The following is a 13,305-nucleotide window of genomic DNA, read 5'->3' as shown; positions in this document are numbered from 1 at the left end:
CACCTGGGTTCTAATTTATGCATATACATATATATGCATGCACACACACACACACACGCACACACATTTATGCATATATTTACCTATATTTACATAATATTTGCATACATTTTACACACATATACAAGGGTGTCTTGGAACCAGGTGACTAAGAAGAGCCCTGTGTTAAATTCTCAATGTGAGCATTTATACCTTGGAAATCACCAAATGCTACAAATCAGGGCTCAAGTCACTGTCTTGATGATAGCCTACCAGGGGTGGCCTCCATGCCACAGGTTCCCTAGCCCGATCAGTGATGGAGAAAATATTAATAACAGATAAACAGATTGCATGCATGAATCTGTCTACATTTACATAAATAGTGGCATCTAAGTGGAATAGATTGCTAACTATTATTAGTAGTATGTATACCAGCATACTACTATATATATAATACATATACATACACACACATTATATCTATTATTAACAATTGTTGTTTAGTCATATCGGACTCTTCATGATCCTTTGGACCATACCATCCATCCATTTTCTTAGCAAAGATACTGGCAAGGTTTGCCATTTCCTTCTCCAGCGGATTTAGGCAAACAGAGGTTAAGTGACTTGCCCAGGGTCACACAGCTAGTGAGTATCTGAGGCCAATTTAAACTCCAGTTTTCCTGACTCCAGGACCAGTGCTCTATCCACTGGGCCACCAAGCTCCAGGCTTGACTCTAACAGTACCCAGAAGCATTCTATAGTTTACAAAACAATCTCTTTGTGATAAGCCTGTGTGGTAAATAATGCAAGCATCATGATTTCCATTTTACAGATGAGAATGCTGAGGCTTATCCTACCTAAGAGATTTGCTAGATTTGACTCTTATCTCCAGGGTTCTTTGCCCTTTGCCATGCTCTCCCTCGTTGATCTTTACAGATTTATTTCACATTATTCCCCCTCCAATATCCAATGTACAATTAAACTGCCCTACTGTTGTACCTACATGACACCTGCACATCTGTTCCCCATGCCTATAATATTCTTCCTACTCCTCTTTGCCTCTTGGATCCCCAGTTCCATTTATGACAGCTACAGTGCTGCCTTGCCTTTCCTGGTTCCCCAACGGGAAGTTAGCATCCCTCCCCCAAAGACATTACACTTACTTTGTGTAATCGGCAAGCATTATTAAGTGCCCACTACGTGCCAGGCACTGTCTTAAGTACTGAAGGTTCAGAGAGGCAAAAGTCGGTCCCTGCTCTCAAAGAGCTCACATGTTACAAATGAGGAATAGGAGTGCGATAAACGCCTGTCGAATTGTACTGAAATGATTGTTCTCAAAATCTTTCTTTCAAAATCCTTCAGACTCCCAGCTTTTTGCTGAACAGTAGAATTCCAAATTAAGCCCATGCCTAGCCTGGAAGAACCAAAGTTGGTGCAAGCGGTTTAAAAGTAGAAAATATTTTATTGAAAAATTGTTTTACTATACAGCACAAACTCTCATCATGCCCAGGACACTTGCCTTTTTGGGAACTCAGGCAGAAACTTAGAGTGAGGAAATCGTAGTCTTTCCCAAAAGATGGGAATGAGGCATTTCTGCAAGTGGCCACTAGAGGGGGCTCCCTTCCCATCAATTGAATGACCTGGCCTAGGGTGTTCAGGGTGCAGGTTTCTGTTTTAAGGATGGAGTCCTCAAAAGAGAGAAAGGCACAGGAGCCAATCTTAATAAACCAATGATCACAGCTGCCAAGGGCTACACTCAAGTCCAGTGAATTTTCTCTTTTGCCCCCGAGGTTGGTTAGAATGGCTTTCACTTGAGCCAGAATCATGGAATCTGATTCCATTTTGGATCTGGCCACTCCCAGAATCTCCTTGAGAGGGTAGTTGACAATCACAGGATCACAGTTAGCTCTGGAAGAGACTGTGGACGTCATCCAGTCCAACCTCTTCATTTTACAGAGAAGTCAACAAACTTGCCCAAGGTTCCATTGGCAAGCAAGCAGCAGAGTTGGGATTTGAACTCTAGGCCTCCAAATTGACTCCAAATTCATCCACTGTCCACGGCAGTGCACCGCCTATGACTGTTTGATGGACTTCTAGAAAATGGCCAAACTGACTTCCAGAATCCCCCAGAAGAAGGAAAAGTTCATAGAGAACTGGAAACAGTTTCCTGTCTTTTTATCCACAGTGCCCTGCGCACAGTAGGAGTTTAATGAATGTTTGTGGAATTGAATAGAACATTCTATTCAGCAGTCTCTTCCACAGTACACAAAACATTTCCAGCGTACATGCACAAATATACACATTCTCACAACACAAATTCAGGTCTTTGGGGATATGGCACAAATGTGGCCCAGTGACTTCTCCTGGACCCTAGGGCTCTGAGGTAAAGGTGGAGGGGAAGAGAGCAAAAAAGGACACAGCCAGGGACAAGCCCCAACCTGAGGTAGATTTTGAATGGCTCACAGGGCCTCATATAGCTCCAATTCCTGTCTCCTCCCAGAGTTATAGATTTAGAACTAGAAGGTCTCCTAGAGGTGACCTACTCCATTTTACAGATGAGGAAACTGAGGCCCAGAGAGGGAAAGTTATAACCCAAGGTCATACAGGTAATGCACAGAAGGGCCAAGATTTGAACCTGGCCCTCTGGTTCCAGATCGCTCATTCTAGTCCCCTATACCATACTCCCATACGAAAGGGGAGTTTTTTGCTAAAGGCAAGACACCATACAATGATTTCTTCAGATTATGAAACCCAAATGAGCAGGGTTTCCAAGAGGGGATGTACAAAGGCAGCAGGTTCAGGAAAGTCAGTCACTGACCTTCTACAGTGGTTACAAGTGTCACAGAACTTGAATCACAAGAATCAACCCGAGAATCAAACCTTTCTTCCCAGCATGAGCATCTGAGGTTCCCTTCCCACTCAGCATGAACTATCCTAAAATCTCAGAGTCTGAGAGGGACTCCCTGCCCACCACCACCTCCAGCATGGCCCTACAGTGCATAGGATCACAGATTTAACACTACAAAGAACTATAGAGGCCCTCTAATCCAACCTTCTGGTTGGACAGACGAGGACCAGAGAGGTCAAGAGATTTGCCTGAGGTTGCACGGGTAGTAAGTAGCAAAACGTGTGATTCGAACCCAGGTCTTCTGACTCTAAATTTATTGTTCTTTCTGCTGTAGCATAATGGGCTAAGATGCTTTAATCCCATCTCTGAGCCTTGGTTGTACCCTCCCTCCCATTCCCCAGCTATCTCTTCCTCCTAACCTGGCAGAGGAATATGAGGATAGGAATCCTGAAGTCTTCATGGGGAGAAGGGCCAGGATCTAAGAGTACTCTTGGCTTACCAAGAATTTGGCATCTAGAAGTAACCTTAGAAATCCTCTAGTCTCTCTCCTTCATCTGACAGGCAAGGAACCCGAGGCCCAGATAGGGAATATGACTGAGTTGAGATTGCAAAGTTCTTTAGGGGTGGAGCTGAGAGACCTACATGTCCTGACTCCCAGCTCAGGTGCCATGATGCATTTTGGATGAGATAAAGCAGGATAAGAAAACTGAGAAAGGGGATAAACCAAGGCAAAGGCATTCAATACCTCTCCCTGCCACTTCTTGTCCCCACTCTCTGAAGGCAGGAGACGGGCCTCTGAGGAGCAAGGCCCATGGAAGGATAGAGGCTAGCCCAAGAAAAGCAACAGAATCCCACCATAAAAGGTGGGCCTCAGAAACAGTCCAGCGATCCCTCGGAGAATGTCCTGATGAGGTCACTCAAATTCTGCTCAGATCCTTCCAGTGAAAGGGAGCCAAAGGGCCAAGCTCGTTAACTGAGTTTCATGCCCATATCCTGTATCCCGATGGGAAGCGGTTTCTCCTCTAAATATGGCAGCAGGGTATTCAATGCACTCTGGGAGCTGGGCTTGCCCTTCCTGGGGCTCTCCTCTTGGGAGAAGGGGATATCCTCTTTCAAGGGAGAGCCTGAGGAGCTGGCCTCAAAGTCAGAGCAGCTGCTCTGTGATGAACACTGGGAGGTATGATCAGAGTTACACACATTGACGATACAGGTCACCTTCACCTGGGTCCCTCCACTGTGGGCATGTTCTGTCGAGACACAAAGGAAGAAAGAGGGGTCATTGCACAGAGACCAGGAACAGGGAGAGCTGAGGGGTTTGGAGGATCAGCTGGAGGATTCTCACTCTGGAACACGGGTGCTTAACCTAGGGTACCCCATTGGGTGCTGGGTAGATTTCAAGGGGTATCTGTGAACTTAGGTAAAAAAAATCACATCTTTCTTTATTTTCACTAACACCTAACTGAAATTTAGCCTTTCTTTCAATTATTTTAAAACATTTTTCTGAGAAAGTGTCCATAGGTTTCTCCAGTCTGCAGGAAGTCTCCACGAGTCAGGGCTATGCTGGAGCCAATTCAAACCAGCTCTTAAGCTGATTGTTAAATTTTCAGTGTGAGCATTTACATACACCTCAGAAACCAGCAAATGCTACAAATCTTGGCTTGATTTATTGTTTTATTAATCACCTAAAGAAAGTGATGGAGAAAATGTTGATTATGGCAGATTAAATTTAAATGTGTGCTGTAATATAACTTTTTTTTAGAGTGCTGATTGTTAACTTTTACCAGCATGCCCCTGTAACCATGACACAAAATAAGCTAAAGAATTCTTGTTCTATAGTCACTACCTCAAACACCTACCAGTTATATGACCCTCTGCTTAAGACCCTTAGCCTATCTAGGTCTCAGTTTCTTCGTCTGTAAAATGAGCACATCAGACTTGATTACTTCTAACATCTCTTAGGGCTCTAAATCTAAGACCTTCTGACCCTATGGAACAGGAAATCTAGCCATCCAAAAGTACTTTAGCACTAACCATGTGCCAAACCCTGGGCAAACACAGTTAGGCAAAAACATAGTTCCTGCCCTCATCTGTAAAATGGGCTAGAGAAGGAAATGGCAAACCACGCCAGTATCTTTGCCAAGAATATCCAAATGGGCTCACAAAGAATCAGACACCACTAAAAACGATTATCTATCTATCTATCTATCTATCTATCTATCTATCCATCTATCATTTATCTATCTATCCTCTACCTATCTATCATTTATCTATCTATCTATCCATCCATCCATCCATCCATCCATCCATCCATCTATCCATCCATCCATCCATCCATCCATCCATCCATCCATCCATCCATCCATTCATCCATCTATCCATCCATCCATCCATCCATCCATCCATCCATCCATCCATCCATCCATCTATCCATTCATTCATCCATCCATCCATCCATCCATCCATCCATCCATCCATCCATCTATCTATCTATCTATCTATCTATCTATCTATCTATCTATCTACCTACCTACCTACCTATCTACCTATCTATCTAATTTCATTTAATCCTTAACTACAACCCAGGGAGATAGATGCTATTATAAGATAAGCATTACTTGTACTGAGGACATTGTTTATATAAACAGGTGCTACAAAAGAGTTTGAAAAGGCTCCTCTTAGAACACTCCCCCAAGAGATTGGGTTTACAGTTTTCTCTTGCAGATGCTTTCCCGTCCCCCACAAACAGCCCTCTTTGGGTTTTCGTGTAACTGCTATATTTGGAAAATTATAATTTGGCCCAGAGTAATGATCCACACACAATGGTATCAGTGGGGGTTCCACTTCACCATCGAAATGTCCCTGGGTGCAGGGAAAGGGCAACCAAGTCTGCAAATATTTTCAAGGATGATCTCCTCCATGTCAGAGATTTAGAGCTTAGACTTTACAGATCCATCTTCATTTGGCAGATGAAGAAACTGAGCCCCACAGAGAAGTGGGGAAACTGAGACCCAGAGAGATGTTATTTGACAGATGAGGAAACTGAGGCCAGATGAAGAGAAGGAAAGTACTTTCTGCGTCTCCTGAGTAACTAATGAGTCCAAAATCCATGAAATAGATAAATGAGCGTTGACTATATTTTCTTCTTTTTAATCCTATTTAATCCTAATCCTTTTTAATCCACCAAGAGAGCCTGGGACTCTATTGGAGAAGGAGCCTCTCACCTGAGTTCATGGAGCCAATCCTGGTTCCCTGGCCACTCTTGGAACTCTCAGAGCTTGGAGCCTGATGAGGGTTGTTTTCCATCCCCTTTGCCTCATGGAATTCCTTGGCTTCCTCAGAGCTCAGCATACTGTCCAGGGAGTTGCTGCTGGAGGTGGCTTCTGAATCCAGCAAGTTCTGCTGCTCTGTTCCGGTGTGGCCCAAGAAGTTCTGGGACTTCTCAGCTGCTGAGTTTGGCTGGACATGGAAACAAGGACATGGCGCCATCAGAACAGAGACACCAGATGCTGGGGACTTAATAGAATCATAGAATGTCTGAGCTTTAGGACTCTGGAATATCCAGGCTGGGAGGGTCCTTAGGACAGAGAGTGACAGATCTGCAAGGGGGTGCTGGTAAATATTTAACAACCAGCTCTCCTGGGGATGGGTGGGAGAAACACTTTTAAATTTAATCTACATTCACTTTCTTAAATCTAGACCAGAGGTGTCAACCTCCCAAACTGCCAGAACCAGATTAAAGTGTAATTGAGAAATGTTTAACAAAATAAATTAAAATACAGCATAGATAATGTTAATGCATGTTTTGCTACATCAATATGCCTCTGGCATGGATCTGTTTCTGCTTGAGTTTGACACCCTGGTCTAGACAATCAATAAAACAATAAATCAAGTCTTATATGTAGTATTTGAGGATTTTTTTATATTCACAACTGAAAATTAAGCATTGGTTCTCTCAGCTGACTCCAGTGCACCCTTGTCTGTAGGGATCTTAGAAGGCAAAATGTCTAAACTGGAAAGGCCCTTAGAACACAGAATATCAGAGCTGGGAAGGGCCTTAGGACATATGTCAGGGCTGGAAGGACCCTTAGAGCATAGAATGTCAGAGCTGGGAGAGCCTTAGAACTGAGAATGTCAGAGCTGGGAGGGCCCTAAGAACACAGAGTGTCAGAGCTTGGAGGGGCCTTAGAACACAGGATGTGAGAGCTGGGAAGGCCCTTAGAACACAGAATGTCAGAGCTATAAGGTCCTTAGAACACAGAATGTCAGAGCTGGGAGGCCCTTTAGAGCATAGAATGTCAGAGCTGGGAGGGCCTTAGAACACAGAACCTTATGGAGGGTCCTTAGAGACCATGCAGCCCACCAGGTATTAATCTATTTTTGTGCCATGGACATGCCCTTTAACAGTCTGGTAAAACCTATAGACCCCTTCTCAGAGTAATGTTTGTTGCTAACATTCATCACTGAAGGAAAGGCTAAAGTTAAAAGTTAGTCAAAATAAAGATGTCACTTTTTTTCTCATTTAACGTCACAGACTCCCTGAAATCTTTCCCAGAGTCTATCTCAAGTTCAAACTGTTGATCTGGGCCAGCTTCTTCATTTTAACAAAGAAAGGAAACTGAGACCCAATAGGAGGAAGTGGTGTATTTGTCCAAAGTCTGCCAGCGAGGGAGTCAGTGTTAGAATTTGGCCTGGAGCCTGGCTCAGTGTCCTTTCCACTGGGCCATCCTCAAGTGGGAGGGGCTGACCTGAGGACTGTCTGAGGCAGTGAATCATTTTTATTACTGGAGCCAAACCTGGAAGTGCAGACCCCCCTGGGGTGAAGCCAACATGTCTCTGCAGCATCTGGGGTGTATACTGGAGCTTTCTGAGCTCCGGGCCCCTGATTCTGACTAGCTAGAGATGGAACATCTAGGAGCTGAGATTACTGAAGATTACTGGAAATATTTTGTCATATTGCCCTTTGGGGGCAAAATCACCTGCCTATTTTGAGACTAGCCAGGGGAGTTCGAGTGTGACACAAGACTTTGTTTTACATTGAGGAGGTACCAGTCTCCCTAGTACTGTGGAGACAGCCCTGGCCCTACGGTCAGAGGGACGAGGGTTCAAATCTTGCCTCTGATGCTTACTTCTGGGGTGATCCTAGACAAGTTGCTTAATCTTCCTGGGCCTCAGTTTCCTCATCTGTAAAGTGAGAAGGTTGTACTAGATGACCTTTTGAGACCCCCTTCAGCTTTAAATCCATGGTCCTAAACCCAGGGAGATCTCTGCCACGTTTCTTGTTTTCCCCATAGTACCAGTCACAGGGATAGGGAACTTATTTAGTTGACTTGACTCCCTGGGAGACAACTCCTCTGTGCCTCAGTTTCCTCCTATGTTAAATGGTCATACTAACAGCACTAACTTCCCAGGATTATTGTGAAAATCAAAGGAGATAATATTTATAAAGTACTTAGCACAGTGCCTGGCACACAGTGGGGGCTTCACCAATGGGCAGGCAGCTAAGCCTTAGTGTTAGCTAAAGTGGTAGCTTAGGTGGTGCACTGGACAGACCACCTGGCCTCTGGTCAGGAGGACCTGAGTTCAAATCCATATACTCATATACTAACTAGCTGTGATCAGGAATTTAATTTTTATCTGTAGAACATTTAAAATGACCTGAACTTCCAGGAGGTATAAGCTGTTTTGACCACAGGAGGTTTCAGTGGTGTGGAGGAAGGAGAATTGAAACCACTGCTATAAGGGCTACTTGCATTTGGGCTGTATGAATTTGTATAACTCACAGAGTTGAAAGAATTATTGTACAAACTCTGCCTCTTGATGGCTGTCATAGTTTGATCAAGTTGGTGGAACAGAGATTTTTTAGCACATTCAATTCCCCAACTGATGCGCATCCCTTCACTTACCAATTCTTTGCCACCACAAAAAAGGACTACTATAAATATTTTTGTGCATATGGGTCTTTTCCCTCTTTTTTTGATCTCCTTGTGGTATAGCCATGTCTGACTCGAGTTTCATGAGTTTTTGTACATACTTTCAAATTGCTTTCTAGAATGGCTGGTCCAACTCTAAGTTCCACCAACAGAGCATTAATTTGCCTCTTTTCCTGATGCTCCTTTCAAGTGGATTGGATGATCTTCTCAGTCCTGACTTGTATCTTTTAAGGGCCCTCCCTGCTCTGACATTGTATGTTCTAAGGTCCCTTCCAGCTCTGACATCCTGTGTCATAAGGGCCCTCCCAGCTCTGACAATTCTGAGCTAAAACCAATTAGTTGAAGCTGGAATGAGTATCAGGGACAACAAGATGAGTTGGTTTTTGCTTTCTTTCTATGTTGGGGTAAGAGGAGGACCAAAAGAGAAGGGAATGTAAGCTTCATTAACACAACTCAACAGTGTGACACATTGAGCTAAGGAGCTGACATGACTTTTAGTTATATTAAGGGAGACAGTAAAAGGCTTGCTCTCTCTGCCCTGGTTGGATCTTGGCTGGGTCACTGGGTTCAGTCTGGAGCTCTCTGTACATTAGGAAGCATAAGTTGGATTGTGTCCAGAAATGGGGAATAGGGAGAGAGCTGGAAAACATCCCATATAAAGTTAAATGATTAAAAAAAAAAAGCGGCCAGGTGTGACCTGGAAGAGAAAAGGCTTAGACAAGCTGTGGCAACTGTCCTCAAAGATTTTAAAGACCATGGTGGGGGGTGGCGGGAAGAGGCAGTACATTTGTTCAGTGGGCTTTGTGTAACAATTAGAGCTTCTACATTTGTTCAGTGGGTTTTGTGTAACAATTAGAGCTTTGGGAAAGGCCGCCTTTGAACATGGTGGGGCTTCTTTCTCATCAAAGGTCTTCAAGCCTGCTAGAGTACATTCAGGGTCAGGAATGTTCTAGAAAGGATTCTAGTTCAAGTCTACATTAGACCAGTTGGCCAGTAAAGTGCCTTCTGATGGGCTGGGATTCTGTGAGAATGGGGCTCCTGGGACAATTCACCCAGGGAAACCCCCTCTGCTTGCTAGGATCTACTTCCTTTTTCCATTGGGTCCATAGGGTACGTCCCAGGCCATGGTCCCCTTCTGGATGAGTCACTGAGCTTTACCACCTAAATGTCACTTCATCAAAATCACCTAACTTGGTACTTTTCTAATGTGTTTTGTCTTTTCAAGAAACAGGAAGGATTGTTTTAATGGAGTTAAGCAGAACTGAAAGACCCAAAGGCCACATTCACCAACCTCACCTTCTAACAAACAAACAGACCTCCCCCCAACCTCCAGCCCACCCAAATGACCAGTACAGAAAGAATCGAAATTTATCACATGTGTCATTCAAATTTCAGTTCCCTAGAATCGAAGCCATTGGAGTGAAAGAGTACAGACTTGACTTATCCTAATAAGAGGATTCAGCTAGAGTCCCCAAATGGTTCAGTGACCCAGGAGCATACCAGTCCAACAGCTCCTGACCCTGAGGTCAGGGAAACCCAAAGAAGGAGACAGCAGCCCTCTGCTGGATGTCAAGAGCCTGAAGTCAAGAGTATCAGGAATGTCAAGAATTTGGGCTTGGGTGTCCAAGCCAGCACCATACAGTGATGGGCTTAGAAACAAGAAAACAGCTATGGTTTTGTGATCCCTCAGAGGAGTTCTGGGTAGCCTCTATCTGAATAAAGTCTGATCATTAGCAATGTACCAAACACATATAACTTTATATAGTGTCTCAAGGTACTGGTTGGGGAACAGGGACCCAGCCCACCCCTGCCCAGTCCAAGGGACTGTATGGTCCCTTGATATTATGATGCATCTGAGAATGTGCAACTCTCTCCACTGGTAGAGATCTCAACCTAGCCACATTATCTTCTCCTGTATACATTTTTATGTTCAGCTATATCCAACTCTTTGTGACCCATTTGGGGTTTTCTTGGCAAAGATACTGGGGTGATCTGCCATTTCTTTCTCCAACTCATTTCACAGATGTGGAAAATGGGACAAACAGGGTTAAGTGACTTACCCAGGGTCACACAGTTAGTAAGTGTCTTCTTGACTCCAGGCCTGGAACTCTATCCACTGTGTCCCCTAAATGTCCTCTCATAAATCTTCCCCAGGGTCTAGGCCCTTCCTCTAGATTTTGTGGATTTCAAAGGAGCGAAAAGCTACTCATTGGTTCTCCCTCCCTGTCAGCAAATAACTCTCTTTTCTGATCCTCCTTCTCTGAGGACATCCTTAGAGGCTTACTCACACTGGCGCTGGGCCTCTCTATTCACTGTCCCTTAAATGAACTGCAACTTCAGTGAGATAGTGCTCTGTCATTTAAAGCCACAGATTATCACTGACAGAATTCTGTGATTAAAAAGAGGGATTTCTGTTTGCTCAACGTTACTCCTTCTGGACCTTTCTGCAGTATTTGACACCATTAACCCCCTTCCTTCCTGAAAACTTTCTCCTCTCTGGGTTTTTCCTAAAACTTCTCCCTTTCGGTTTTCCTCCTACCTGTCTGACCAAGCCTTTTTAATCAGCTGGCTCTTCAGCTTTGTCACATCTCCTAACTGAGGGTGTCTCCTAGTTGAGGCAGTGAATAGAGCCCCAGGACTGAAGTCAGGAAGATCTGAGTTCAGATTCAGACACTAACTGTGTGACCCTGGACAAGTCACTTAACTACTATTTGCCTCAGTATCCTCCACTGTAAAATAGGGATAATAATGGCTCCCAGGGTTGTTGTGAGGATTAAATGAGATGATGTTTGCACACTGCTTAGCACAGTGCCTGACACTACATCAATGTTAGCTGTTATTATTGTTCTAACCTGAATCTGCCTTTCTTTTCTCTTTACACAGTCTCTATTAGTCCATAATAATCCTATAAAGTCTAATACCAGTGTCACATCCTCCAGGAAACCTCTGATTCCAGTTCTCTGGGTTGTCATTTCTAACCAGATTCTCCTATCTAACTTCTGTCTAACTCCCTTCATCAACTGACTAATGGACGTCTTCAGCTGAATGTACCGGAGGCATCTCAAACTCAACACATTCAACGCAAGACTCATTATCCTCCCCCCCCCCCAACCCAACCCTCTTCCAAATATCCCTACTTTTGTCCAGGGTGCCCCTCTGCTTCCCAGTCATCCATGTTCACACTTTGGTGTTACCCTTTACATATCAATCTTGTTGCTTCTCCAGTTAAAGTCCTTATCACTTCTCACTTGGACTATTACAACAGCCTCCTAATTCATCTCTCTCCCCCAAATTTCTCTTCACTCCAATCCACTGTCTATGTGGTCACCAAAGTGGTTCTCTTAAAGTACAGGTCTGAAGAAATGAGAAAACTCCCCTCTCTCCTTTTGCCAGAGAAGGGTACGGAGCAGGGGGGCTCTGGGCATGGAGTATTGCATATACCATTGAACTCAGTTGCTTTTTACCCCCTCTTTTTTTTAATTCCTTGTTACAAGGAATAGCTTATGAGAAAGGGAAGAAGAGAGATATTGCAAATTAAGGTGATCTAGAAACAAATTATATCAACCAAAAAAAGAATAAAATAGAGAGAATCAATGGAACATGAAAGAAACACACAGAAGCAAGTAGGAGGAATATTGGGCAATCTTGGATCTACTACATCAAATTTAATATATATTTCTAAAAGCTGTGCATAATAGAGTTTCATGGTGTCACATACAATCCCTCTTTTCTAGAATTCATCTGAAGAAATGCTTTTGTTTGTTGATGTTTATAACAATAAAAAGATATTTTGAAATGTGCTACTAATAAGAATTCAAAAATTTTTTAAAAGTCTGACCAGAAAAGAATGTGGAGCTGGTCATTTATGGGGTATATGAGAAAATAGATGGACAGTCCAAATCCTACACTGATGCTTTTAAAATAGCCAAAGCAGTACAGTGAGGTCTCCAGCAAGCTATTTGGTCTTTTACAGAAAATTTAGAAAAAGACAAAGAATCGCAGAGGTACGGTACGCATTGTGTACCTGTGGGAGGGGTACACACCCCACAGAGGTCACATGTCCCTCCAAGTCTCAACGTAAAGTGGCATTTTTAGGAACCAGGATATTCTATAATAAAATTTTATCTTTGGGGGAAAAAGTGCTTTGTCTCATTCACTCCTTGCTCAATTAGGTTAGGGAATTGAGGAGGTAGGTGCAAGCCTTCTATAGACCACTAGAGGGCGAACCATGGCTAGTCAATAGTTGAGACTTAAGGATGAGGGCATAGCAATGGGGGAGAAATTGACAAACTGGGGAAACTGTAGTCTATCACACCGGTATGAACATTTTAAAAAACCCAACAGAGTGAAATACTGTGGCACAGTGGAAAATGTCCAGGACTGGGAGTCAAGAATTCTTTCTTCCCGATCGGTTTCCTCCATAACCATAAGAATAATAACTGGCATTTACATAGCACCTATGTGTCAAGTACTTTATAAGTATTACTTCATTTTTATTCTCACCACAACCCTGAGAGGTAGATGCTATTACTAATATCCTTATTTTAC

General features: G+C 43.5%; 1 protein-coding gene across 1 annotated transcript in view; it reads right to left on the bottom strand.

Annotated features, from left to right (window-relative positions):
• Nucleotides 1–1,421: 1,421 nt before the first annotated feature.
• The window catches only part of LOC118839926 (tumor necrosis factor receptor superfamily member 1B-like), a 58,814-nt gene continuing 46,930 nt past the window's right edge, over nt 1,422–13,305 (bottom strand). The window contains exons 9-10 of the mRNA XM_036747424.1: nt 6,049–6,283; nt 1,422–4,074 (exon numbers count right to left, since the gene is read on the bottom strand). Coding sequence (XP_036603319.1) covers nt 3,797–4,074; nt 6,049–6,283 — 513 coding nt within the window. The 3' untranslated portion in view covers nt 1,422–3,796. The remainder of the gene's footprint in view (nt 4,075–6,048; nt 6,284–13,305) is intronic.

The sequence above is a fragment of the Trichosurus vulpecula genome, chromosome 2 (assembly GCF_011100635.1).
Source record: "Trichosurus vulpecula isolate mTriVul1 chromosome 2, mTriVul1.pri, whole genome shotgun sequence".
Taxonomy (NCBI): Eukaryota; Metazoa; Chordata; class Mammalia; order Diprotodontia; family Phalangeridae; genus Trichosurus; species Trichosurus vulpecula.
The sequence above is the reverse complement of the archived record's forward strand: the minus strand, read 5'-3'. Positions and strand labels throughout refer to the sequence as shown.